The 27397-nt window shown below is 43.5% G+C and overlaps 1 protein-coding gene across 1 annotated transcript in view; it reads left to right on the plus strand.

Annotated features, from left to right (window-relative positions):
- LOC122940407 (zinc finger protein 850-like) overlaps positions 1-27397 on the plus strand; it is a 335684-nt gene that overhangs the window by 19971 nt on the left and 288316 nt on the right. Inside the window, exon 2 of the mRNA XM_044297073.1 lies at positions 4270-5240. Within this exon, the coding sequence (XP_044153008.1) occupies positions 4368-5240 (873 nt within the window). The 5' untranslated portion in view covers positions 4270-4367. The remainder of the gene's footprint in view (positions 1-4269; positions 5241-27397) is intronic.

Consider the following 27397-nt stretch of genomic DNA (forward strand, 5'->3'; position numbering starts at 1 on the left):
TCATATATACCCCTAAATATGCTTTTTGGGCCTGTCAGTGTCCCTTTAAGCAACTTTGGTTGCTTTTGCAGTATGCTTTGGGTTATTGTCCATCTGCACTGTAAAGTGCCGTCCAATGAGTTCTGAAGCATTTGGCTGAATATGAGCAGATAATATTGCCTGAAACACTTCAGAATTCATCCTACTGCTTTTGTCAGCAGTGACATCATCAATAAATACAAGAGAACCAGTTCCATTGGCAGCCATACATGCCCACTCCATGACACTACCACCACCATGCTTCACTGATGAGGTAGTATGCTTAGGATCATGAGCAGTTCCTTTCCTTCTCCATACTCTTCTCTTCCCATCACTCTGGTACAAGTTGATCTTGGTCTCATCTGTTCATAGGATGTTGTTCCAGAACTGTGAAGGCTTTTTTAGATGTCGTTTGGCAAACTCTAATCTGGTCTTTCTGTTTTTGAGGCTCACCAATGGTTTACATCTTGTGGTGAACCCTCTGTATTCACTCTGGTGAAGTCTTCTCTTGATTGTTGACTTTGACACACATACACCTACCTCCTGGAGAGTGTTCTTGATCTGGCCAACTGTTGTGAAGGGTGTTTTCTTCACCAGGGAAAGAATTCTTCAGTCATCCACCACAGTTGTTTTCCGTGGTCTTCCAGGTCTTTTGGTGTTGCTGAGCTCACCGGTGTGTTCCTTCTTTTTAAGAAATTTCCAAACTGTTGTTTTGGCCACGCCTAATGTTTTTGCTATCTCTCTGATGGGTTTGTTGTGTTTTTTTCAGCCTAATGATGGCTTGCTTCACTGATAGTGACAGCTCTTTGGATCTCATCTTGAGAGTTGACAGCAACAGATTCCAAATGCAAATAGCACACTTGAAATGAACTGTGGACCTTTTTATCGGCTCCTTGTAAGTGGGATAATGAGGGAATAACACACACCTGGCCATGGTACACCTGAGAAGGCAATTGTCCCAATACTTTTGGTCTATTAACAAGTGGGAGGCACATATGCAAACTGTTGTAATTCCTACACCGTTCACCTGATTTGGATGTAAATACCCTCAAATTAAAGTTGACAGTTAAAGCACATCTTGTTCGTTTCATTTCAAATCCATTGTGGTGGTGTATAGAGACAAAAATGTTAGAATTGTGTCCATGTCCCAATATTTATGGACCTGACTGTGTGTGTGTGTGTGTGTGTGTGTATATATATATATATATATATATATATATATATACATACATACACTCACCTAAAGAATTATTAGGAACACCTGTTCTATTTCTCATTAAGTGCGATTATCTAGTCAACCAACCACATGGCAGTTGCTTCAATGCATGTAGGGTTGTGGTCCTGGTCAAGACAATCTCCTGAACTCCAAACTGAATGTCAGAATGGGAAAGAAAGGGGGGCTACAACAGCAGAAGACCCCACCGGGTACCACTCATCTCCACTACAAATAGGAAAAAGAGGCTACAATTTGCACGAACTCACCAAAATTGGACTGTTGAAGACTGGAAAAATCTTGCCTGGTCTGATGAGTCTCGATTTCTGTTGAGACATTCAAATGGTAGTCTGAATTTGGCGTAAACAGAATGAGAACATGTATCTATCATGCCTTGTTACCACTGTGCAGGCTGGTGGTGGTGGTGTAATGGTGTGGGGGATGTTTTCTGGGCACACTTTAGGCCCATTAGTGCCAATTGGCCATCGTTTAAATGCCACAGGCTACCTGAGCATTGTTTGTGACCATGTCCATCCCTTCATGACCACCATGTACCCATCCACTGATGGCTACTTCCAGCAGGATAATTCACCATGTCACAAAGCTCGAATAATTTCAAATTGGTTTCTTGAACATGACAATGAGTTGACTGTACTAAAATGGCCCCACAGTCACCAGATCTCAACCCAATAGAGCATCTTTGGGATGTGGTGGAACAGGAGTTTCGTGCCCTGGATGTGCATCCCTCAAATCTCCATCAACTGCAATATGCTATCCTATCAATATGGGCCAACATTTCTAAAGAATGCTATCAGCACCTTGTTGAATCAATGCCACATAGAATTAAGGCAGTTCTGAAGGCAAAAGGGGGTCCAACACCATATTAGTATGGTGTTCCTAATAATTCTTTAGGTGAGTGTATGTATGTATGTATGTGTATATATATATATATATATATATATATATATATATATATATACAGAAAAATTAAAAAGTTATAGCTCTTGGAACGCAACGATGAAAAAAGGAAGAAAAACACTTGGTCAGTAAGGCCCAAAATAGGCTGGTCACTAGGGCGTTAAAAAAGTTGTCTCATCTGAGACAATGGGGGCATATCACTAGGATATTCCCCCATTGTCTAATAGGTGTGGGTCCAACCGATGGGACCACCACCTATATCGAGAACAGAGTGGGCCAAAGTGGTGGCTGGAGGACTCTGGTCCGGCCACCACCAAGCGCTCTCCCCATCGAAGTGAAAGGTAGTGCACCACGCATGACCGCCCACCATTCCCATTCATTTTGATGGGCCCGACAGAAATAGCTAAGCCAGTGCCGTGCATGCACAGTGCACCCTACACCACTTTATGTGCTCCGTTTAGGCTCCTACCAGACAATAGGGGAATATCCTGGCGAATTGACCCCATTGTCTCAGATGAGGCAACCCCTTTAATATAAATTCATGAAAAAGGAAGATGTTATGGTGTGGGCCATGCAGTTTGTTTACTTGACAGTGACAAGACTGAGATTTGGAGAGACCTCGTGTGCACAGTGTCCTAGCTGCAGTGATGATTTTCGGGACACAGGATTATTCTTCGGCGCTATATGTAGTTTGTGTAATCGGGAAAGGCTGCAGGATAAGGCTACATTCACACAACAGTGAAAAATGGCACACAGCAGTTTTTAGAATGAATTGAACTCAATGGCGCTAATCATGTGGCCATTTTTTAAGGCGAGTGAATAGTGTTTGTGAAAAATAGGACATGTCCTATTTGTGGCAGTTTTCACTGCCAGATGGACCCCATGTAAATTATTGGCACTATTTTTAATGGCCATTTAGACAGGAGTGCATCCATGTAATGGCTGTTTAAAATGGGCACACCAGGGGAAAATGGCCATTTTAGGTGTTAAAATAAAAATAAATTGCCTTATCCGCTTGCACACACAAGGCAGTCTCTCTTGGTGCTGATGGACCTGTGCCACCAACGTGATGACATCACCATGCTCTCCCAGCATTATTGCTTAGGAGCGCATGGTGACATCAACCCACTGAGAGTGTAGGTCCTTTAGCACCAAATGAAGAGCGACTTTTCTCTACGCGTACAAGTGGATGACAGGAGTAATTTATTGTTTCCTGTAAAAACAAAACCCTGCACATTATTAACATTATTAATTATTACTGATGGGGGCCACCCTGAGGGACATTATTACTAAATGGGACCACTATGGGGGACATTATGTATACTGCAGGGATTGGTAATTAAATAAAACAAGCAAATAAAAATCATCTAAATCATCCTCAAATATTGGCCGTTAAAAATGAATGCCAAAGTCCAGACTACCAAGAAAGGGATGCAAAAAAATGGTTGAAAAACACTAAGTGTCCGTTTTTATGGCCTTTTTTTCCACGTGTGAATGTAGCCTTAAGAGGTCATACAAAAAAGTCTCACCACTGAACACCAGATATTTGTCTGCTGCTGGGAAGATCATGATGGGCTCGGTATTACTTTAACTTTATTCACAGTACAGGAGCTTCACTGATGTAAAGGGGGGGGGGGGCTAAGGGACAGCACTACTGCAGGGGGCGCACAAAGGGGGCATAACTACTGTGTGGAGACCTCAAGGAAATTCTACTGAGTAATGCACTTAGGGAGCATCAGTACTTTTAAGAGGGCACTAAGGGGGAATTCCACTGTGAAAGGGCCACTGAGGGGAGATAACTATTGTGTGGGGCACTAAGAGGGGATTTGTCTCCTCTTGTCCAGCGCTAGTAAATTTTTTATTTATATATCTTTTAAATGACTGATTGGGTGGGGGTTGCAGGGAAGTTGCTCAAAGTGGGAGCCAGCGTTTTCTAGTTATGCCCCTCGGTCTACTATTAGATTGTGGTCTGTTTGGCCACCACTGTTTTAGTCAATTGATATTCTAATTGTGTGCCATGTCTTAAACTTTCTGTAGATTTTTTTATATGGAAAAGTTATAAACTTCAATGCAATTTTAATGTTATTCATCAATAATAAAATGTGTCTTATTCTTGGCAGATCACTGTACCAGGAACTTGGAGAAACATCTGGTATCTTCAGATTTTGAAGTAGATGATTATGGTATCACAAGAGATACATTGCAAGAGCATGCCAATATGCAAGATATACCCTCATTCAATCACAGCAACAATGCTTCATTTGAATATTTTAAACAGGTCCAATCTTCTGATTCATCACCGACTGTAACACAGAATGAAAGTCTCAGAAGATGTGCTAAACATCAAACAGCTCACGTAAAAGAGAAACCATTTTCATGTTCAGAACATGAAAAATGTTTTCAACAAAAATCTGATCTTGTTATACATGAGAGAAATCACACAGGGGAGAAGTCATTTTCATGTTCAGAATGTGGGAAATGTTTTAAGTATAAATCAGCTCTTGTTATACATCAGAGAAATCACACAGGGGAGAAGTCATTTTCATGTTCAGAATGTGGGAAATGTTTTAAGTATAAATCAGCTCTTGTTATACATCAGAGAAATCACACAGGGGAGAAGCCATTTTCATGTTCAGAATGTGGGAAATGTTTTAACCATAAATCACATCTTGTTATACATCAGAGAATTCACACAGGAGAAAAGCCATTTTCATGTTCAGAATGTGGAAAATGTTTTAACCGTAAATCGCATCTTGTTATACATCAGAGAATTCACACAGGAGAGAAGCCATTTTCTTGTTCAGAATGTGGAAAATGTTTTAACCAGAAATCAGATCTTGTTATACATCAGAGAATTCACACAGGAGAGAAGCCATTTTCATGTTCAGAATGTGGAAAGTGTTTTAACCAGAAATCAGGTCTTGTTATACATCAGAGAATTCACACAGGGGAGAAGCCATTTTCATGTTCAGAATGTGGGAAATGTTTTAACCAGAAATCAGAACTTGTTATACATCAGAGAAATCACAGAGGGGAGAAGCCATTTTCATGTTCAGAATGTGGGAAATGTTTCAATCATAAATCATCTCTTGTTAAACATAAAAAAAAACACATAAAAGAGAAGCCATCTTCATGCTTAGCCCGTTCGTGACCTCCCTTATGTGTTTTTATGGTGGTCACTAACTGGCTTCATTCCTTCAGATACTCCTTTTTACAGGGAGATAAAACAGCCCCTTGCTTTCAGTTACCAGAGGGCTGTATTGAATGAATATTGGTAATCAAAGGACAGATCCAGTCAAAAGTGAAACTAAGTTTTAGTTTTTTTTATATATATCTCATCTAAACACATGTTTGGTGAGGGAAAAAACAAACAAACAAAAAAACAGTATTCCACCCTGCCTGTGATCGGTATGGGGACCCTCCATTCCTGTAAAACTGCAAATACAGGGGCCTATATGTGAGAGTATAAAAATAGAGCTGGATTCCCACAAGAGCTGGTGTCCAGACATGTGGAAAAACGGGCGTCATTCACACTTGTAAATGCCCAGTTATTTGCAGTTTATAAGGCTGAAAAAGACATCTATCCATCTAGTTCGGCCTGTTATCCTGCAAGTTGATCCAGAGGAAGGCAAAAAAAACAACTGTGAGGTAGAAGCCAATTTTCCCCACTTTAAGCGGAAAAAAATTGTTCCCAACTCCAATCAGGCAATCGGAATAACTCCCTGGATCAACGATCCCCTCTAGTAGCTATAGCCTGTAATATTATTACACTCCAGAAATACATCCAGACCCCTCTTGAACTCTTTTATTGTACTCACCATCACCACCTCCTCAGGCAGAGCGTTCCATAGTCTCACTGCTCTCACTGTAAAGATTCCTCTTCTATGTTTGTGTACAAACCTTCTTTCCTCCAGACGCAGTGGATGTCCCCTCATCACAGTCCTGGGAATAAATAGATGATGGGAGTGATCTCTGTACTGACCCCTGATATATTTATACATAGGTATTAGATCTGCCCTCAGTCTTCTTTTTTCTAGAGTGAATAATCCTAATTTTGATCATCTTTCAGGGTACTGTAGTCCACCCATTCCAGTTATTATTTTAGTTGCCCTCCTCTAAACCCCCCCCCCCCCCAGCTCTGCTATGTCTGCCTTGTTTACAGGAGCCCAGAACTGTACACAGTACTCCATGTGTGGTCTGACTAGTGACTTGTAAAGTGGCAGGACTATGTTCTTTTCATGGGCATCAATGCCCCCTTTTGATGTAGCCCATTATCTAATTTCCCCTGGCAGCTGCCTGACACTGGTTTCTACAGCTTAGTTTGCTGTTCACTAAAATTCCTAGGTCCTTTTCCATGTCAGTGTTACCCAGTGTTTTACCATTTAGTATGTACGGGTGACTTGCATTATTCCTTCCCATGTACATAGCCTTACATTTGTCAGTGTTAAACCTCATTTGCCACTTATTTTTGAAATTCATATCATTTTAAGGGTTAACAAAGTGATTTTTGTAAAGACTGTTGACTTGGGTAATAAAGCACAACTGCAGAGAACATCTGGGTCAACAGTTTATAGAACATCCTGCCTCATCATCCTGTCATATTCTATAGAAACCTCCTGTTATATGTTCTGTGCAAAGTATCGACTAACCTGCCTAGTTATAGAGATTATTATTATTATATAGCTTATTTCTTTATTGCTTACATAAGGCACCTTATATAAAGCCCAGACTCCTAGTATAATCAGACAGCTGCTTAGCAGAGCTTGTCACAATTGTATTGTGTGTTATCTGGTTGTCTCACTGTCGGCAGGAGATAAAGATTGCCTACCTTTTGATTCAGATGACTTTGTTCCTCAATTGATAGATATTTAACATAAAACTAAGAAGATGGAAATATATTTCTGATAAAGATTTTGTATATATTATATATATATATATATATATATATATATATATAAACGAAGAAAAATGGCGGCACTGGCTCCCAAATGAGAAAACGGGTGCACGTCCCAAAGGGAATGGACTGACTACCCTGATGAATATTCTAGGAAAAATGAGCGGCACTCCAGTAGTAAAAGTGGTGAACCCTTTATTCACACCAGTGGTGCAACGTTTCGGCTCAAATCGCGAGCCTTCCTCAAGCGTGGCTATATATATACTCACCTAAAGAATTATTAGAAACACCATACTAATACGGTGTTGGACCCCCTTTTGCCTTCAGAACTGCCTTAATTCTACGTGGCATTGATTCAACAAGGTGCTGATAGCATTCTTTACAAATGTTGGCCCATATTGATAGGATAGCATCTTGCAGTTGACGGAGATTTGAGGGATGCACATCCAGGGCACGAAGCTCCCGTTCCACCACATCCCAAAGATGCTCTATTGGGTTGAGATCTGGTGACTGTGGGGGCCATTTTAGTACAGAGAACTCATTGTCATGTTCAAGAAACCAATTTGACATGATTCAAGCTTTGTGACATGGTGCATTATCCTGCTGGAAGTAGTCATCAGAGGATGGGTACATGGTGGTGATGAAGGGATGGACATGGTCAGAAACAATGCTCAGGTAGCCCATGGCATTTAAACGATGGCCAATTGGCACTAAGGGGCCTAAAGTGTGCCCAGAAAACATCCCCCACACCATTACACCACCACCAGCCTGCACAGTGGTAACAAGGCATGATGGATACATGTTCTCATTCTTTTTACGCCAAATTCGGACTCTACCATTTGAATGTCTCAACAGAAATCGAGACTCATCAGACCAGGCAAGATTTTTCCAGTCTTCAACAGTCCAATTTTGGTGAGCTCGTGCAAATTGTAGCCTCTTTTTTACTATTTGTAGTGGAGATGAGTGGTACCCGGTGGGGTCTTCTGCTGTTGTAGCCCATCCGCCTCAAGGTTGTGCGTGTTGTGGCTTCACAAATGCTTTGCTGCATACCTCGGTTGTAACGAGTGGTTATTTCAGTCAACGTTGTTCTTTTATCAGCTTGAATCAGTCGGCCCATTCTCCTCTGACCTCTAGCATCAACAAGGCATTTTTGCCCACAGGACTGCCTCATACTGGATGTTTTTCCCTTTTCACACCATTCTTTGTAAACCCTAGAAATGGTTGTGCGTGAAAATCCCAGTAACTGAGCAGATTGTGAAATACTCAGACCGGCCCATCTGGCACCAACAACCATGCCACGCTCAAAATTGCTTAAATCACCTTTCTTTCCCATTCTGACATTCAGTTTGGAGTTCAGGAGATTGTCTTGACCAGGACCACAACCCTACATTCATTGAAGCAACTGCCATGTGATTGGTTGACTAGATAATCGCAATTAATGAGAAATAGAATAGGTGTTCCTAATAATTCTTTAGGTGAGTGTATATACACAGTGGATATAAAAAGTGTACACACCCCTGTTAAAATGTCAGGTTTCTGTGCTTTAAAAAAAGGAGACAAAGATAAATCATTTCAGAACTTTTTCCACCTGTGTTTTCATGTGACATTTTTTTAGAGCAGGTCGTTACAGACATGGCAATACCCAATATGTCTACTTTTTCTTATTTATTAAAATTTTACCCAATAATAAAAAAAATTAAACCGAAATAATGATGTTTTAGTGCGTCATAGCCATAGCTATGGTACTATTTTGTGGGGCATACGCCTTTTTGATCGCTTGGTGTTGCAATTTGTGTGACAAAAATGCCTTTTTTTTTACCATGGTCATCTGAGGGGTTAGCTCAATATTTTTATAGAGCTGTTGTTACGGATGCGGCGATACCTAATGTGTATATATTTTTTTAATTTGTTTCACTTTAGCACAATAATAGCATTTTTGAAACAAAATATTATGTTTTTAGTGTCTCTATGTGTTAATTTTTTTAGCGATTTTCTTATGTAGGGGAATTTTAGCGGATGAGGTGACGGTTTTATTGATACCATTTTGTGGGACATACGCCTTTTTGATCACTTGGTGTTGCACTTTTTGTGATGTAAGGTGACAAAAATGGCTTTTTTTTTACAATGTTTTTTTATTTTTATGGGGTTTATCGGACAGGGTGGATCATGTTATATATTTATAGAGCTGTTTTTTTTTCTTTTCTTTTCTTTTTTTAATTTTATTATAAAATAGGGGCTTTTTTTTTTCTTTTTTTACTTAACCTCCTCCCAACCGCCTCACGCAGGGATGCGTCCTGCGGGCGGCCGGGTTCACAGCGACGCTCAGCTGAGAAGTTGATCTACAGCCTGCCAGCAGCGATCATTCGCTGGCAGGCTGTAGATGCGATTTTTTTTAACCCCAAAAAGGTATATTAGACGCTGTTCTGTTAACAGCGTCTAATATACCTGCTACCTGGTCCTCTGGTGGTCCCTTTTGCTTGGATCGACCACTAGAGGACACAGGCAGCTCTGTAAGTAGCACCAATCACCACACTACACTACACCCCCCCCCCTGTCACTTATTAACCCCTTATTAACCGTTGATCACCCCATATAGACTCCCTGATCACCCCCCTGTCATTGATCACCCCCCTGTAAAGCTCCATTCAGACGTCTGTATGTGTTTTGCGTATCCGCAAAACACAGACACCGGCAATGTGCTTTCCGCATTTTCGGATCCGCACATTGCCAGAACTATATAGAAAATGCCTTTTCTTGTCCGCAATTGCTATAGGCTCTACAAAAAACGTTCTATAGGCTCTACAAAAAACGCAGCGTTCGCCCGATCAGGCCTGATCTTGTGCGCAGACTTGCGTTCAGTCCGCCCCACCTAAAAGGTACTCATTGGAATTTGGGCCCCTTTGTGCACCTAGGCTGCAAAAAAGTGTCACACATGTGGTATCGCAGTACTCATGAGAAGTAGGGCAATGTGGTTTGGAGTGTATTTTTACATATACCCATGCTGGGTGAGAGAAATATCTCTGTAAATTGACAACTTTGTATAAAATAATGTAAAAAGTTGTCATTTACAGAGATATTTCTCACACACAGTATGGGTATATGTAAAAATACACCCCAAAACACATTGCCCTACTTCTCCTGAGTACGGCGATACCACATGTGTGACCCTTTTTTGCAGCCTAGGTGCGCAAAGGGGCCCAAATTCCAATGAGTACCTTTTAGGATTTCACAGGGCATTTTTACGCATTTGGATTCCAAACTACTTCTCACGCTTTAGGGCCCCTAAAATGCAAGGGCAGTATAAATACCCCACAAGTGACCCCATTTTGGAAAGAAGACACCCCAAGGTATTCCGTGAGGGGTATGGTGAGTTCATGTAAAATTTTATTTTTTGTCACAAGTTAGTGGAATATGAGATTTTGTAAGAAAAAATATAAATAAATTCCATTTCCGCTAACTTGGGACAAAAAATAAAAACTTCCATGAACTCACTATGCCCATCAGCGAATACCTTAGGGTGTCTACTTTCCGAAATGGGGTCATTTGTGGGGTGTTTCTACTGTCTGGGCATTGTAGAACCTCAGGAAACATGACAGGTGCTCTGAAAGTCCAGGCTCTGTAGTTTCACCAAGAAGCGAAATTGTAATCCACATTAAACTGGAATAGCTGAAAGCACTCTCCTCTGATTTTCAAGTAAGCATTCCCTATAACGGTGATGGTGAACCTTTTAGAGACCGAGTGCCCAAACTGCAACCTAAACCCACTTATTTATCACAAAGTTCCAACATAGCAATTTAACCTGAATACCAATATAGTGTATCTTCCATGTACTTTATCATTTAGCTATAATAACTGCCTGTGCCGTTCATAGCGCGCCCTTTGCTGATGAATGGGAGGAAAAGTCTAAGGCTTATTGGTACACATGTAAAAACACAAAATGCAATCGCACACTGCAACCAGCACTCTGCCCTGCCTTTATGCTGGATGTTGAATAAGGCATTGGTGTACATTTTGGCCAAAGCGTAATAAGCCACTCACCACGTCAAGGTCGCCTTCATGAGTGGTCCCTAACACTAGTTCCTACCTTTTATGGGCCATGACAGCCACATAAAGTCCAGGGAGCGCAGGTACAGCATGCACGCCAAGCACACTCTGCTTTTAACCCCGTCCGGTGCCATTACAGCTTCGCCACAGCAATCTGCACCTGCTAGGGGTTGTGCGGGCTGAAATTTTCCATATTTTTCTCTTTGTAGTACGTATTGGAGGCGTGGCGATCTCCAAGCAGTCAAGCACACCTGTCCAGTTAATCTGCCCCCTGGAGGCTGGTTTTAAAGTCAGTATAAAACTGAGTCTGCTTATACAGCACCTACCAGTAGCCATTAGGCTCCAGGAGAAGTATAAAGTGGGCTCAGCATGCATGTGAGTACTTGCATCCCTGGATCCGATGAAAGCTGTAATGGCACCGGACGGGGTTAAAAGCAGAGTGGGCTTGGCGTGCATGCTGTACCTGCGCTCCCTGGACTTTGTGTGGCTGTCATGGCCCATAAAAGGTAGGAACTAGTGTTAGGGACCACTCATGAAGGCGACCTTGACGTGGTGAGTGGCTTATTACGCTTTGGCCAAAATGTACACCAATGCCTTATTCAACATCCAGCATAAAGGCAGGGCAGAGTGCTGGTTGCAGTGTGCGATTGCATTTTGTGTTTTTACATTTATATCTCTATTTCGCCACAGCAATCTGCACCTGCTAGGGGTTGTGCGGGCTGAAATTTTCCATATTTTACGCTTATTGGTACACCATAGACTTTTTCCAGGGTGCGGGTGCCCACAGAGAGGGCTCTGAGTGCCGCATCTGGCACCCGTGCCATAGGTTCGCCATCACTGCCCTATAACGAGCTGGTAGTTGTCCCTTTGTAATCCGACTGGATCTGCAAATTGGCGGTCCTTCTTTTGGCCTTGGCGCAAGTGGACTTGGTACATCTGGAGTTTTTTGCACTACTGAAACTTCTTCCTGAGGTGGTTCCTCTGGCTGACATGACACTGTACTGACGGGAGCAGGCACAGCAATGTTTAACCATGGTGTAATGAACAATTTTAGAGGATCAGTTTCTGTCATTAGTTTTTCGACAGTCTGCATAGGCTCTACAGGCTTAACTGGTAGTTCAGGCACTTGAATTGGAGGCTGATGTTCCTCTGCAACAGTTTTGTCTGGAAGGATTCCTCCTGGAGTATCTTTCTCCTTGTTACACAGTTTCAAGCGATTGCGATGTACTATTTGAGGTGATTTGTTTTCTCTGGTGATATCATAGGTGTCAGTTGCTGGATTGTGGATAGCTGAAACGATGTAGGGATCTCTTTCCCACTTACTGTCCAACTTGCTGGTGCGATGATTAGCCACACATAATCACTAATTTCAAGAGGCTCTGCTTTGGCAGATTGGTCATAATCTTTTTGCTGCCTTTTGTGAGCATGTTCCATGTGGTTGTGAACAATTTATTGTGCATCAGCTAGACTTCTTTGGTGCTCGTTCACCCAATCAGTTTTTGGCAATGGATTGATGGCATCAGGCACTTGTACGTCCAAAGTATGGTCAGCAGGTAGTTTACCTTGTCGGCCAAACATGAGGTAATAAGGTGTATACCCAGTGGAACAGTGAATGGTATTATTATAGGTATACATCAATTGAGGCAGAAGAGTAAGCCAATCATTCCTGGTAGCAGGTGGCACAGCTCTAAGCATTTCTATTAGGGTCTGGTTAATCTTTTCACAAAGTCCATTACCTTGGTGTCACAGCCACTATCTCTGGCTGTGACCTTCCGTCCTTGCTCGTTCGGCGCTCCTCGCTGAAGTTTTGTTTCTGTGTGTTATTTGTGGTTCTGTATGGGTTAACTCCCCTGTGTTCCTATTAGGAGTTAATCCTCTCTGTCTGCTCCATGGGTGTGGCCTCTCTGCTGCACCCATGGAACCTGTATATAAGGCCTCATGCACACGACCGTTGTGTGCATCCGTGGCCGTTGTGCCGTTTTCCGTTTTTTTTCACGGACCCATTGACTTTCAATGGGTCCGTGGAAAAAACGGAAAATGCACCGTTTTTCAGCCATGACCGTGATCCGTGTATCGTGTCCGTCCAAAAAATATGACCTGTCCTATTTTTTTCACGGTTCGCGGACCCATTCAAGTCAATGGGTCCGTGAAAAAACGCGGATGCACCTTATAAGCCTTCCGTGTGTCATCCGCGTCCGTTTTTTCAGCGGATTGGTTGCCTGGAAACCTGTCTCCAAGTCATTTTGGCCAAAAAAAAAAAAAAGGAGACAGGAAGTTGAAAGTAGACGATTGGCAAGCCTTGTTTGTGAGGAGATTTACCTCAGACAATAATTGTCAGCAGGAAGTTTGGGGCAAGTTCACTGTCCAATTGCCAAAATGCCAAAATGGAATGTGGACAAGCTGATCACATTAGTTCAAGAAAGGCCCGAGCTATGGGACACTCGCTCCTCCGCGTATCAGGACCGTGTACGGAAGGAGATATCATGGGAGAAAGTGGCCCGTCGCCTCAAGCCACGCGAGTGGTATAAAGAGGATAACCGAGGTCGTGCAGAACTAGGTACGTGCAAGCAATGTCGCAATGAGGTTTGGTATTTGTGTAGTCCCTTAAGAAAAAGTAAATTACTTCAGAGAATTCCCAATCATGTCCCTTTGGAGGCCTGGCTTAATTGTGTATTGCAGGGATGCTCAACATGTGGCCCTCCAGCTGTTGTTAAACAACACCTCCCACTAGGCCCTGCTGTACCTGAAGGCCTGCTGGGAGTTGTCATTTTGCAACAGCGGAAGGGACGCACGGTGAGCATCCCTGCTCGCGTGGTATGTACATGTAGGGGCCCAGCTGTAGGCGAAGCAGGTGAAGCAGCTACATTGTGTCCATGAGCTTGAAATGCCCTATCCGGGAAGAGGAGGTAGTAGATTAAAATACTTTGTCATGGACCCCTCCACAGTGTCTGCACAGTTAGATATACAGGAACAGTATAGGTAATCTAAAAAAGGTAGAAACTGCATCCTGAGAAAAGAGAGTGTTCATTACTAGCCACTGGACTTGAGGCGGCTTGTAAGGAAGGTGTTGCAAAGAAATTACTGTGGTAGGGGGGCCATCGTTAACATTTGTCATTGTGGCCAGTCATTTATCTTTACGCCACTGTGTATGTTTGTACTACTTTTCTAGTATTATTTTACGCCCCCCTTCCTGTTTTAATGTCTGTTCCCACCTTACCTTCTGCCCACCGTTGTAATGTATTCTGTGGCTTTTTTGGGCAAGTTTGAACACATGTGCCATGTTGAACAGTATCTTTAATCTTCTCTCTATTGGCAGTTACATGAAATAGTCTTTAGAAAAGCCAATCTCCCCATATTTTCGCCATTCATGAAATTGTCTACCATTCTCTTTCACCCACAAGTGGAGAAGTGCAGTTTTTTTTTTTTATTCATTCCAAAAATTCAACGCGCTTTTCTTTTTTTAATTCCAAATTTGAGGAATTCTCAGTTTAATCAACCTTGGATGTTTGTTTTGACAGTGAAAAATGTCAAGGTCCGCTGGAACAGCTGCAGGGACCAGTTCCGGAGGCAGCTCAATGAAAAGGGCCGCAGCGGAGAAGGGACATCCAAAAAAAGGCCCTACATCTATACCCAACAACTTAGCTTCCTTCGTCCGGTGATGGAGTTGAGGCCGTAAGTTTTTTTTTTACCGTCAAAAAAGCATTTTTATTCAATTCATGTCCGAACACACCATGCAAACATATATGTGTTATACCTTTAGGCTAGGTCAACACGACGACATTTGGTGCGCATCAAAAAGTCGAGCAACAGATAGGATGCAACAGTTGTGGGGCAACATTTTGATGCCCTAATCTTGTGCGACAACTTTTAAAAAGGCAGTTTTTGTTGTCGCACTCTAACATGCGACATTTGACGACTGCGATGTGTCAGTTGCTGGAAAATCCGTCTACAATGGATTTTCGGCGACTGTGGCGTTGCAATCGCAGCATGTCGCATGTTGCAGTGCGACACCCTTGACTGCCATTCTAAAAATTGATGCGCAACATTGGTGCTACAAAATGGCTCGCCACAAATGTCGTCGTGTAGACCTTGCCTTACTCCAAGTGTGTGATGCAATTTTGGAAGTTGCAGGTTTTCTTTACACATAAGGGGGTTGCCTTTCGACATGATCGCCTGAGCCACCAATGTATCCACTAAATTTGAGAGAAATCTCCCTTTTTGTTGTGGATTTGTAAAATGATGCATACACATTGTTGGTTTTTAGTGTAACCGACTTTTTCAAAGTAAGTTACTTACCTCGTCAACTATGGCCATTTTGATAGGATATGCGGCTATTGGCTTTCAGCAAATAGTCTGTCCGCTGGGAGTTGGATATAATTCTCCAGCATACCCCTGATTGGGAAGGTGGACACATTGCTCTTGCGCCACATTACGATATTTTTTCAAATAGGAATGCCTAAATTTGCTGTGTGCATGTTCCTTGACTAGCATCTGACCAGTATAATATGAAAATCTGTATAACTTATATCATGATTAATAACAGATTGTCAGTACACCCTGGAACTCAAACAAGGGGTTCTCTTACACCATTGTTCTTGGTTTACCAGAAATAAAAGTCCGGCATGACCCTTGAGCTGGACGAGTAAATGTCGTCAGGCACATCCATACTGGGACACTCTGGCAACGTTTAAAATGCATCTCCCAGCATCTGGGGACTGTTTTCAGCTATTTGGACATTAGGACATGCTTGTAGTGAAATTTAAAACCAGTTAAGGTGGCACATTGCTTCAGTACGGACGGCCGAGAAGGCCAGAATCTCTTCTGTTGGCTAACACCAAACCTGCAAGATTCCAATCTGGCTCCTAAACAACACCCCTTTGTTTTGTGGTTTAAACGTACGCTACTGAAACACTGTACATATCAGATTTGCCAAAATGAGAAAAGTATGCAAAGTGTCATTTGCTTGAAAATGTCAAATTGAGGGTTTATTAGACCATTTGTGATATATGTTGCATGCACATACATATATTAGCCATATTCATTGACCAAAAATAGTTTGGGATGTTGGATTGGCAACTAGAAAAATCCATAATTATTAACATTTGTGTGATTTATATCTACAGAACTGTGGACAATCTGGAGGAGAGTGAAGATTCCGATGAGGGCGGTGAAGAAACCCCTGCGGTATTTTCGCCGGAATCCAGCCCCCAACATTCACCAGCGGTGGAAACCACAGAACCACCCATGGCAACCAGTGGTGGGGAACCAGAAAGGCCACAACCAAGACAACAGCCCAGGAGGAGGAGGAATGCCCGTCAGTCTTCCTCTGAGCTAGCAAATCGGGAAATGATAGATGCCTGAGTCATCCAGTTCCTAGCTCAGAGGAGGACTGATGGGCATGAAGAAATCATGCTTAGGGGGCTTGCGCCAATGCTACAGCTGGTTCCACAAGCTAGCCAGCAACAATGTGTTGCCTCCCTTTTGTTGGTCCTAAAAATGTTCTCCCTGCCATACCAGGGAGACATTTTATTGGATATCAACAATTTACTGCATAAATATATGGTGGCTACCAATCAGCAACCACCATCATTTCAGCAGGCACAACATCCTTGCCATGGTCATCAATCTGTGGGTCCGACTTTCCAGGGCTCCCAAGAACAGAACCCTCCCCTTGCCCAGTCCTTAAATGTGGGCATGTTTGCAGCTGCTCTCCCTCAACCAGCCCAGGTGCGGCCGGCGTCATCGTACGCCCCTGGCTCTTTTTCAAGAGACTTATTTGAGTTGTAATTTATATTTTATTTGGTTTGTGTGCTGCTTTTGTTTGCATTAGTAAGTCAAAAAATTATTCCGTTCAAAACCCCCAAAAAGTTTTATTGTTTTTCAGTAATTTTTTTTTACAAACAATCAATTGACTTATGTTTATTCATTTATACAACACAGTGGAACACTTCAACCAGTTTTAGTCACAACAGATATTCCCCCAAAAAAGCCCCAAACACACTTCATCTTGCAAGAGAATGGTTTGTATTAAAAATTGGTAAAGAGGTATTAGAAGGTTTGGGGTTTCTAATTTTAAAAACAAAATTCCTTGATGTTAGTCATCGCCCAAAATAATAAAAAATATTAAAAAGATTATGTATTTTAAAAATAGAATTCTCCAAACCTCAGCCCGCAAGCCCACGTCAAGGGTCCTCAGTGTCTTGCGAGTCCCTACACTCAACTATACCACAGTAAATATTTGCAAACTATCTACAAAATAAAAAAACACTAATGAGACCAGAAGATTTCAAAAACTGCCACGAATTGCGTCCCTCTGCCATGGCAAGGACCCCTCGGGGCTTGAAAAGTAGTCTGCATAGAGTTCCCGAACTGCAAGTCCAGCAGTCCCAGGTCGCTTATGCAGGGTCCGATCCAAACCCAATTCTGATGACGTCGGAAGCTCATCCATGTCACCAGAAGAGGAAGCCTCATGAATCCTGGTGAAGTTGTGTAGAACAACACAAGCTTGAATCACCAGGGTGGCATTATCCGGATTCATCTGTATGGATGACAAAAACACCCTCCACTTGCTGGAGAGTATCCCGAAAGCGCACTCAACATACCGACGGGCACGAGTCAACCGGTAGTTGAAGATACGCCTCCTGACATCCAAACCACGCTTTGGAAAGGGCCGCATAACATGGGTAGTTAATGCAAACCCTTCATCCGCCACGATGACAAATTGAGCCGGCGGACCAGCAGATCCGGGCAGTCTTCTGGCCTCGGGCAGGGCAAGCTGGTTGGCACGAAGCCGCTCCCCCATTCTAGAAGCACTAAAGATGCGAGCATCAGCAGTGCTTCCATAGGCCCCAATATCAACCATTATAAACCGGTAGTTACTGTCAGCAACAGCCATCAGTACTACCGAACAAAACTGTTTATAATTGAAGAATCGGGACCCTGAGTGAGGCGGCTTCTTCACACGGATGTGCTTGCCATCCATTGCCCCGATGCAGTTTGGAAACTGCGCAGAAATTTGGAAGCCCTCAGCAATCCGAAACCAATCGTCCGCCTTGGGCTGCGGCATCACCGTCTCTCGGAGTTGCTGCCAGATGACTTGACAAGTGTGACGGACTATCCGAGAAATCGTCGAGGTTCCGAGTAGAAACTCAAAATGCAGGGATGCAAATGAGTTACCAGTGGCAAGGAATCTGTTGGCAAATGGAAAATAAAGTTAAAAATCGACACAAAAACAAAGTGCACAGCAGATGCAGGAATCACATTTAATGTTTTAGAACCAAATATTTTTAAAAAAACAAGGGCAATGGAGTCAAACCTATGGCACGGATGCCAGAGGCTGCACTCTAGGGCCTGTCTGTGGCCCCACGCTCACCCTTAAATCTCAAAGGAAAAATCCAATAAAATAACTTTGAATTTGCATACCATTCATCAGCAGAGGCCACACTAAGAACGGGACATACAGCACTGAATGTAGACAGTCTATTATAGTTGTGATGAATAATACATGGAAGCAAAACGAATTCGGAAACTCTAATATGGGGAAAGTTGTGGGTTAAATTTGGGGATCACATTGTTAACTAAACGGCTCCATCACACTACCTAATGGCCTTTGTTGAATAAGCCAAACCCCTAAAAACCCGTAAAAAAGGGCTAAGAGCAAAACACTAACAGCTATTGGGGTGAGGCCAGTATTAACACAAGTGCACAACTGTGTTTCGAGCCTTGGAAATGATGACATTTTACCGCCACTTCTGAAGTATGTGAACATTGTGCACAATTAGTATGCTACCTGAAAAACCCTGGTGTTTCATTGAACCAAAACTCACACAAAATAACGTCCTGCGCGGTATCTAGGCGACAAACTGGGGGATGCATGCAGAAAGGGCTCCTGACTGAGGGCACCAACTCTTCAAGCCAATATAATAATACACAGCACTCGCCAGTAGTTTGAAACCAAAAAGAGAGTTATTCACTCATACAGGCAGGTTACTGCCTGCTGGAACCTAGCTGACTGACTAAACAATTCAACTTTATTCACAAACTACTGTCCAGTGCATTGGATTATTGCATTGTCTTTTAAACGTTACCTGAACACAAGTTGCAAACTTGCAGAAAGGTGGAAAACTGAAATTCAAATTAGAATGTCATATGACAGTGATTACCTGGATTTAAAAGCACAAATTAAATTTATCAAACGGACAAATTAAGCAAACTTTAAGCAAACAGTAGCACATGTCTAGCAGCAGCCATTTTCTTGCACATGTTCCTCCAGATACAAGCACGGCACATTACTGGTGAAACTTTACAAGTACTATACTGCTTACCTCAACGTGACGATGAGCCTTTCCTCAGGTGAAATGCTGCGCCTCATATTGGTGTCCATAAAGGTAAGGACAGTACGTAGAGACGACAGCAAGCGATCAAAGGTACCCACTGACATCCGTCAGAAGGCATAGAACTTCTCAGGATGCAGCCGCAGATCTTTGTAGAGGATATGGAAGTGTCCTTTCCGGTAACGTTGTGAAACAATCGGATGGACCCAAAATCGTCGCCTTCTACACGGTTCCTCCTCCAACAAAGGAGTGCGCTGTCCCCAACGCCGAGAAACCAGCCAATGCAGAACGACCTCTTCCTCTGAATCCGACATGGTGATACAGCAAAGAGAAGCAGCCAAAATAACCTCTGTTCTCTGGAAAGACTACAGAAAATGGCCACAAAACCAAACTCAGGTGCCCTTGATTTATACCAGTTTCTAGGGTGGAGTTAGTAAAAATTCATTTTTTTCACCAGACCATGATTTTGGACGGTCCACAAAAAAAAAACGGACACGGAAGCACAACGGAAGAAAAAACGGATCACGGAACAACGGAGGCCCGTTTTGCGGACCGAGAAAAAAAACTGTCGTGTGCATGAGGCCTAAGGCTGAGGTTTCCTCAGTTCTGGGTCAGCTCTCCTGGTGTGTGTTGTCTTATCCTGCTCCTTTTTTGTACCCACTCTCCCATGCTGCTGACCCATGGGATCTGTGTCTGTCTGTGCTCTGTGGGTTTCCCTACTTGTTCATTGATGTCCTCTTTCCTGTGTTTCTGTATCTGTTCTGCCAGTTATGTTTGTTACCTTGTGTGTATTCATGTCTCTGTTCAGCAAGCCCTTGCTGCACTTTGCAGCAGAGTGCCATGGGTAAGGCCATGCAGTTTACTACTGGTGGAGCAAGTCCTTCTCTGCTCATTGTCACTCCTGTTTCCTTGCTATGAACTCCTGCTTCTGTTATTAGTTGCCCTGTTTGTATTTGCCTGTCTATGTTATGTATGCCTATGTGCCGTCGGTACCTTCTGGTACCTGTTGTCCATTCGTTCCTGCTGTCACTGTCTAGTTCACGCTCCAGAGTGGACCCTGGCAACTTCCTGCTGCAAAGCCTAACCCTACCATCCAGGGCCCTAGTGAATACCAGGAGTTGCTTAGTCACGCCCCTCTGGAGTATTACTAGACAGTGGCGCAGTGGGGGTTTGCTCCCACTGTGCTGACGGTACATAAAGCTCATGTTTTGTCTGTCCTGCCTTCCCTGGTTTTTGTTTGTGCAATAAACTCTTGTGTGTCTGTACCTGATTTCTGTTTGTTTATTGCTTGACGACACGGTGGTCTCTCCTGGGACCTCCAACTCGTGATACTTGGGGATGGTACGCTGTTGTTATGATTTTCTGGCAATTGTGAAGAAAACACAGTTCTTTGCAGAGTTGCGATTGCAGATCCCTGATGTTTTTCTGGACATCCGTATGGTAATAGAAAATGTTTCCAGACGGCATCTGCAGTTGTTTTAGCTGTCAAGTCCTTAACAGGTACGGCTACGACGAATTTGGTGTAGTGGTCAATGATGGTCATAGCATATGTGTAGCCCGAGCAACTTGATTCCAGCTTCACGTGGTCAATTGCAACGATCTCCAATGGTCTCTGGCTTACAATAGGATGTAAGGGTGTTCTTTGGTCATGCCTTTCACCTCGCCCAACAGCACAGGCGCAACACTCTCGACACCACTTCTCAATGTCTCCTCGCATTCCAATCCAATAGAATCGTCTACGGATAGTAGCTTCTGTCTTCTGCACGCCAAAGTGTCCTGATTTGTCATGGTATATCTCGAGAATGATGCTTGCATCCCGGTGGGGTATTAGGATTTGGTATACCCTGTCATAGGTAACTGGATCCAAGCTTCTTCTCAATAGTAGGCCCTTCTGTAGAAAGAGTTGTTTTCCCGGCGCCTCCCCAACGGCACTCAACAGGAGGGTGTCCCCGCCCCCTGGACAGGAAACAACACGGAAGCTGAAGTTTAAAAGGCCTCCTCTCCTTACCTAAGTCAGTGTTGTTTCCTGTCCCCGGGTCGCGCGGAAGCTCCTCCTGAAGTGTTCCAGAAACTATTAGTTTGGTGCACGGTCTGGTCTCTTCCCCAGAGTCTGGGAGGGCCGTGCACAGGATAGGGGGTCTCAAGGACACGGTGCCTCCCTTCTCCATCCTCCGTCTTAAGTCCTTCATTGGAAGGCAGCCCTGGGCTCCATTCGCTTGCTCCCTGAAGCTGGAGCAAGAAGTAATCTTACTGGGCGTTCTGTGGGCAGAGACTCCCCGTGACCAGAGCGGAGAGAGTCTCAATATTGGCTGAAGTCAGCGCATGCGTGATGACATCTTCACAGTGTTATGTGCGGATGTGCGCCGTGATGTCAGCGTCACACTAATACCGGCATTTTAAAAAGCCGGGAACACTGGCATTTTTCTACAGTGTGTCCGGCTCCAGTCGATTTGGATGCTGCCCGCAAGCCAATGGATCCAGCCTCAGTCGCCTTTAGTCCGGTAAGCCTCCTCTCTGTATCTGGTTTATACACTTTTCACCCTGGTGCTGGGGGAATCTCTTATGTTAAACCTAGTTTTCAATTTATCCCTTCTTGTGATTACTCTTAGGGCAGAGAAACCTCCATTGCCAAGGCACCAGGGGCTGAAACAGGCTGCAAAAAAAATGTGCTATTTGCCGGAAATCCTTTGTCCCTAAGAGCAATAAATTCTTATGCTCAAAGTGTACGGAAAAGATTGTGTCCGAAGAATCCCCCTCTATTTTGGATTCTATGCACAATATTATTAAAGAAGAAGTGAATGCAGCAGTGGAATCCAGACTGCCGCCTTCATCTCCTCAGGCCTCTACTTCTCATAGATCTCTTATCTCCCTGTAATATGGGCTGGAGTTAGATAAAGGAGAGATTACCTCCAGTAACAATTCTGACTCCTCAGAAGATGAATCGGGCAGACCATTATTCCTCCCATAAGACACCCAGGGTCTCTTGAAAACTATAAGAGCCACTATGAACCTGGAAGATACCAAAGAAAGTGTATCCTTTCAAGACCAGATGTTCCAGGGTCTGGGGGAGAGGAAAAGACGGGTGTTTCCAATCCACAATAATATAAAATCACATATCCAGAGAGTGGAAGGTTCCTGAAAAACGTACGCCCATTTCAGGTTCTTTTAAAAGAAAATACCCGTTTGCAGAGTCTGATTCCGGTCTCTGGGACAAGACCCCAAAAATGTATGCATCGGTGGCTCGGATTTCAAAGAAGTCATCACTTCCATTTGAAGACATGTGTCTACTCCTGAACCTGATGGATAAAAAAAATGTGAGACCCTGCTAAAGGGGCCTGGGAGAAGAATACAGCTATGTTCAGGCCTAGTATTTCAGCTACTTGCACCGCAAGGTCCTTATCTTTGTGGTTATCTCAACTAGAAGGTCATTTGGCAGCAAGTACATCCCTGTTAGTACTTAAACAAGCTTCAAGTTTTTTAGCGGATGCCTCAGCAGACTTGGTGAAGCTTTCTGCAAGATCTGCAGCCATATTGAACGCCACCCGCAGAGCCGTGGGGCTTTGATCCGGGTCAGGAGATACAGGTTCAAAGAACCGCCTTTGTTCGATCCTTTGCGAGGGGGATAGACTTTTTGGCTCAGTCTTAGACGACATATTAGAAAAGGCATCTGATAAGAAAAAAGTTTTCCCATCGGAGCCAAAGTATTTTCACCAAAGACGGTCCTTTCGTTCCCAAAACAGGTTCAGAGGGGACCAGAGAAGGAAAGAATCCTCGGGAAGATGGCAGGCTTCGAAAGGTAGAGGCAAAGGTTTCCTTTTCAATCTAGATAAGTCATCAAAATCCTCCCAATGACGCCAGAGGTCAGGTGGGGGCAAGACTAAAAAATTTTGCTCCAAGCTGGGAAAGAATGGAGTCCTCTCCTTGGATACTTTCCGCCATTCAAGAAGGATTCAAACTAGAATTCGATTCTTACCCACCACATAATTTCGTTATAAACAAACTATTACCCAGGAAAAAAGAACAACTGTGTCTGGAATCCGAAATAATGAGCCTGATCAAAAAAGAAGTCCTGCTTCCTGTTCCGGAGCACCAACATCAACAAGGTTTTTATTCCCCAGTATTTTTGGTCCAGAAACCAAACCAGGAGGCTCCTTCAGACTAATCATAAACCTAAAAAGTCTAAACAGATCCTTGACCTACAAGAGGTTCAAAATGGAAACCATTAGATCGACAGAAAATCTTCTGCTTCAGTTTTGTTACATGGTAACTATGGACTTGCCAGATGCCTACTATCATGTGCCATATCCAGAGAAAATCCTCAGAATTGGAGTCTTCTTAAAAGGCCACCTCAGTCACTTCCAATTTTAGGCTCTCCCCTTTGGCTTAGCATCAGCCCCAAGAATTTTTACAAAAGTTATCGCAGAGGTAACAGCTCATTTACATCTGCAAGGTATCCTTATAGTCCCATACTTGAACGATTTTTCGATTGCAGCTGACTCAGAAGACCATCTCATCTCCCATCTAAGCGTTGTTTAAACTACCTTCTCAGAACTAGGATGGGTAATACATTTCAGAAAATCGGATTTCGCTCCTTCTCAGCGAAAGGTCTTTTTAGGAGTCCTCCTCTACTCCCGCTCATTAATGTCCTTTCTCGCCGAAGAGAAGCAGATAAGCCTATATCAAAAAGTAAGTCGTTTCTGCGAGTTAAGAACCACTACCATCAGGAATATCATGACAATATTGGGATCGCTAACAGCAACTATTCCCGCAGTCAGGTGGGCACAAAGCCACACCAGAATTCTACAGGCTTTTCTACTGGATTCCTGGGACGGCGACAGAGGGACCTTAGACAAAAAAATAGTTATTCAACCTCAAGTGAAGTACACCCTAGCCTGGTGGAAGGTAAAGAAAAATCTACAATTCAGAGTCTTTTGGCATCAGGACGATCAACTCGTGGTTACCACAGTCGAGGCTGGGGAGGTTATACTGAAGACTTGGTGGTTCAAGGCATCTGGGTCCAATCCATGTCAAACGCCTCTTCAAATCTAAGAGAGCTCACGGAAGTTCACAAGGTCCTTCTAGCACTTCAAGCAAAAAGGCCTCTTGGTCACGAGTCTGTGGTTGGGAGGGAACATAAGCCTCTCAGACAATACTACCACCGTGGCCTACCTAAACAGACAGGGCGGTACCCGAAACAAAGCCCTGGCATCAATAGCAAGAAGAACATTTCTGTGGGCAGAAAACCACCTGCTGTCTCTTACGGCGGTTCACCTGAAAGGGAACAACAAATGAGTAGCAGACATCCTCAGCAGACAAACTCTGAAGGAGGGCGAGTGGTCTTTAAACACCAAGGTATTTAATCAAATCACAGAGAAATGGGTTATGCCTATCATGGATATGTTCGCAAACAGAGCCAACCGAAAGGTGGCACGGTTTTGTTCCCTATCTCCTCAGGATCATCCGGATTTCTTAGACGCTCTATCTTGCCCTTGGCCTCGGTGGCTCTTGTATGCACTTCCCCCTTCAGCCTGATTCCGAGGGCCCTGATGAAGGTGGCAGAAGAGAAAGCGCAAATAATTATGATAGCGCCTTACTGGCCCAGAAGGGCCTGGTTTCCGCTTCTTCTAAGTCTGTCATCCGGAATATCCTGGACTCCTCCCGTGAGTCCAGGTCTCTTACATCAAGGTCCGGTCCCTCATCCAGAGGTCTCTCATCTGAGGTTGACAACCTGGAAATTGAGCGGCTAAGTCTGAATAAGAAAGGACTCTCTTACGCTGTAATTATCCACCTTACTGAAAAACAGGAAGAAAATATCCACCAAAATATACCTCTGGGCTTGGAAAGCTTTTTGCTATTTCTTGGATATGAAGTTCACCAGGAAGCCTTAGAAAATATCCCCAAAAGTCTAGATTTTCTACAGACAGGCCTGGAGAGAGGTCTCAAGTCTTCCACCCTTAAGGTCCAGATTACAGCTCTAGGGGTCTTCTTGGATACTAAACTATCAGAACATCCCTTAGTCAAACGATTTATTAAAGGGGAAATCAGAGACTCCCCTTCCTTCCGTATTTCTGTCCCTCCCTGGGTCTTAAATGTTGTCCTCTCAGTCATTGAGGAAATCTCTCTGAAACTTCTAACTCTGAAGACCACCTTCCTTCTTGCCATTACTACAGCCAGAAGAATTGTGGAAATCCAGGCTTTCTCCTGCCATTCTCCTTATCTCCAGATTTTGGATGATCACATCATACTGAAGCACTGCCTGTCCTTTCTCTCTTAGGTGGTATCTAGTTTTCACTTTAACCTAGAAATTGCCTTACCATCATTTTGGCCCAATCCTTCATCAGATCAAGAGAAAAAGTTTCATGACTTAGGCCAGTGCGCACCGCCTTACATCTATCTAAAATATTCTGAGAGGTTCAGGAATTCAGACCATCTCCTTGTCCAGTTCCAGGGGCCTAATAAAGGTCAAGCAGCCAGTAAAGCTTCAATCGCCACATAGATCCGAGACACTATCACTTTATGTTATACTCAGCAGAATCAAGATCCCCAGCAGGCCTTAAAGCCCACTCAACAAGAGCCGTGCCAGCTTCCTGGGCTGAATCTGCCTCCGTCTCTATTGAACAGATCTGTAGAGCGGCAGAGTGGGCAAATCCGATGACTTTTTTTTTTTAAGCATTATAAATTGGACGTGGTCCATAACCAGGACCTGTCTTTTGGACACAGAATCCTTTCTACAGTAGTCCCCCACTAGTTTATTTCTCTGTAAATCCTCCTGTTGAGTGCCATTGGGGAAGCACCGGGAAAAGGGTTAATTACTCTTACCGGTAATTGGATTTTCCAATAGCCTCCCCAATGGCACTGGGATTTTCCTCCCTTATGCAAAATTTTAGCTGAAGATTCAGTCTCTTTGTTTTTTGTATATTAATCAATATATACATTTTTGGGGTTGGCATTTTTTATTTATTTACTGACTTAGGTAAGGAGAGGAGGCCTTTTAAACTTCAGCTTCCAAATCCAATTACTAGTAAAAGTAATTAACCCTTTCAATTTGAGATTCTGGATTGTTCTGTAGATGGAGATTTAGGACTCTTTTGTTTTTGATGGAGAGGATGCCTTGTTGGGCGAAGTTTTTGTAGGAATCAGGCATCTCCACTTCTTCACAGACATCTATGTGTGCAGTAGGATCTTCCTTGATAGGCAGGGGAGATAAGGCATCCGCCTTCTCGTTGGACTTACCCGTTCTGTATTTTACAGTGAAGTTGTAGTTAGCAAGACGTGAGGCCCATCTTTGTTCTAAGGCACCTAGCTTGGCTGTATTGAGATGTGCCAGTGGGTTGTTATCGGTGAAAGCTATGAAGGGAGTTGCTGCAAGGTAGTCCTTAAATATTTCGGTGACAGCCCACACAAGTGCGAGAAACTCTAACTTGAAGGAGTTGTAGTTCTGGTCATTCTTTTCAGCTCCTTTCAGGGATCTACTAGCGTAAGCAATCACTCTTTCGTGTCCTTGCATTTGGGACAGGACAGCTTCCAGGTCTTTCTGGCTGGCATCAGTGTAGAGATGAAATGGCTGTTGGTAATCTGGATATCCCAAGACAGGTGTGTGGCGAAACCAACCTCGCCACTGGTGTTTTGGAGGGGGCTGTTTGCCAGCCTCCTGCCCCAGGATTACGGCCCTTTGAGATACTTTTGCTAAATTTTAAACCCCTGAACCTATTCAAGTGAATTTTGGATAGGTTTGTCCCCAAGTTATACTGTTTAAATTGATGTAAGTTATATGTATGGACAATGTAACCTCACAAAGTTGTAACAATTTATAATAAGTGTAACTTGTCATCTTGGGAGGAATATGCTGAGTGTGGTTCTATTGTCCCATTGTCCCATTGTGTGTTTAAATGGTGATGTCTGTCCTGTTGTCTCCACATGTGTATTGGCGATCTCCCCTTTGTCCTGAGAGATAATTGGATTGCCCTCGGTTGTCTC

Source organism: Bufo gargarizans, chromosome 6, assembly GCF_014858855.1.
Source record: "Bufo gargarizans isolate SCDJY-AF-19 chromosome 6, ASM1485885v1, whole genome shotgun sequence".
NCBI classification, from domain to species: domain Eukaryota; kingdom Metazoa; phylum Chordata; class Amphibia; order Anura; family Bufonidae; genus Bufo; species Bufo gargarizans.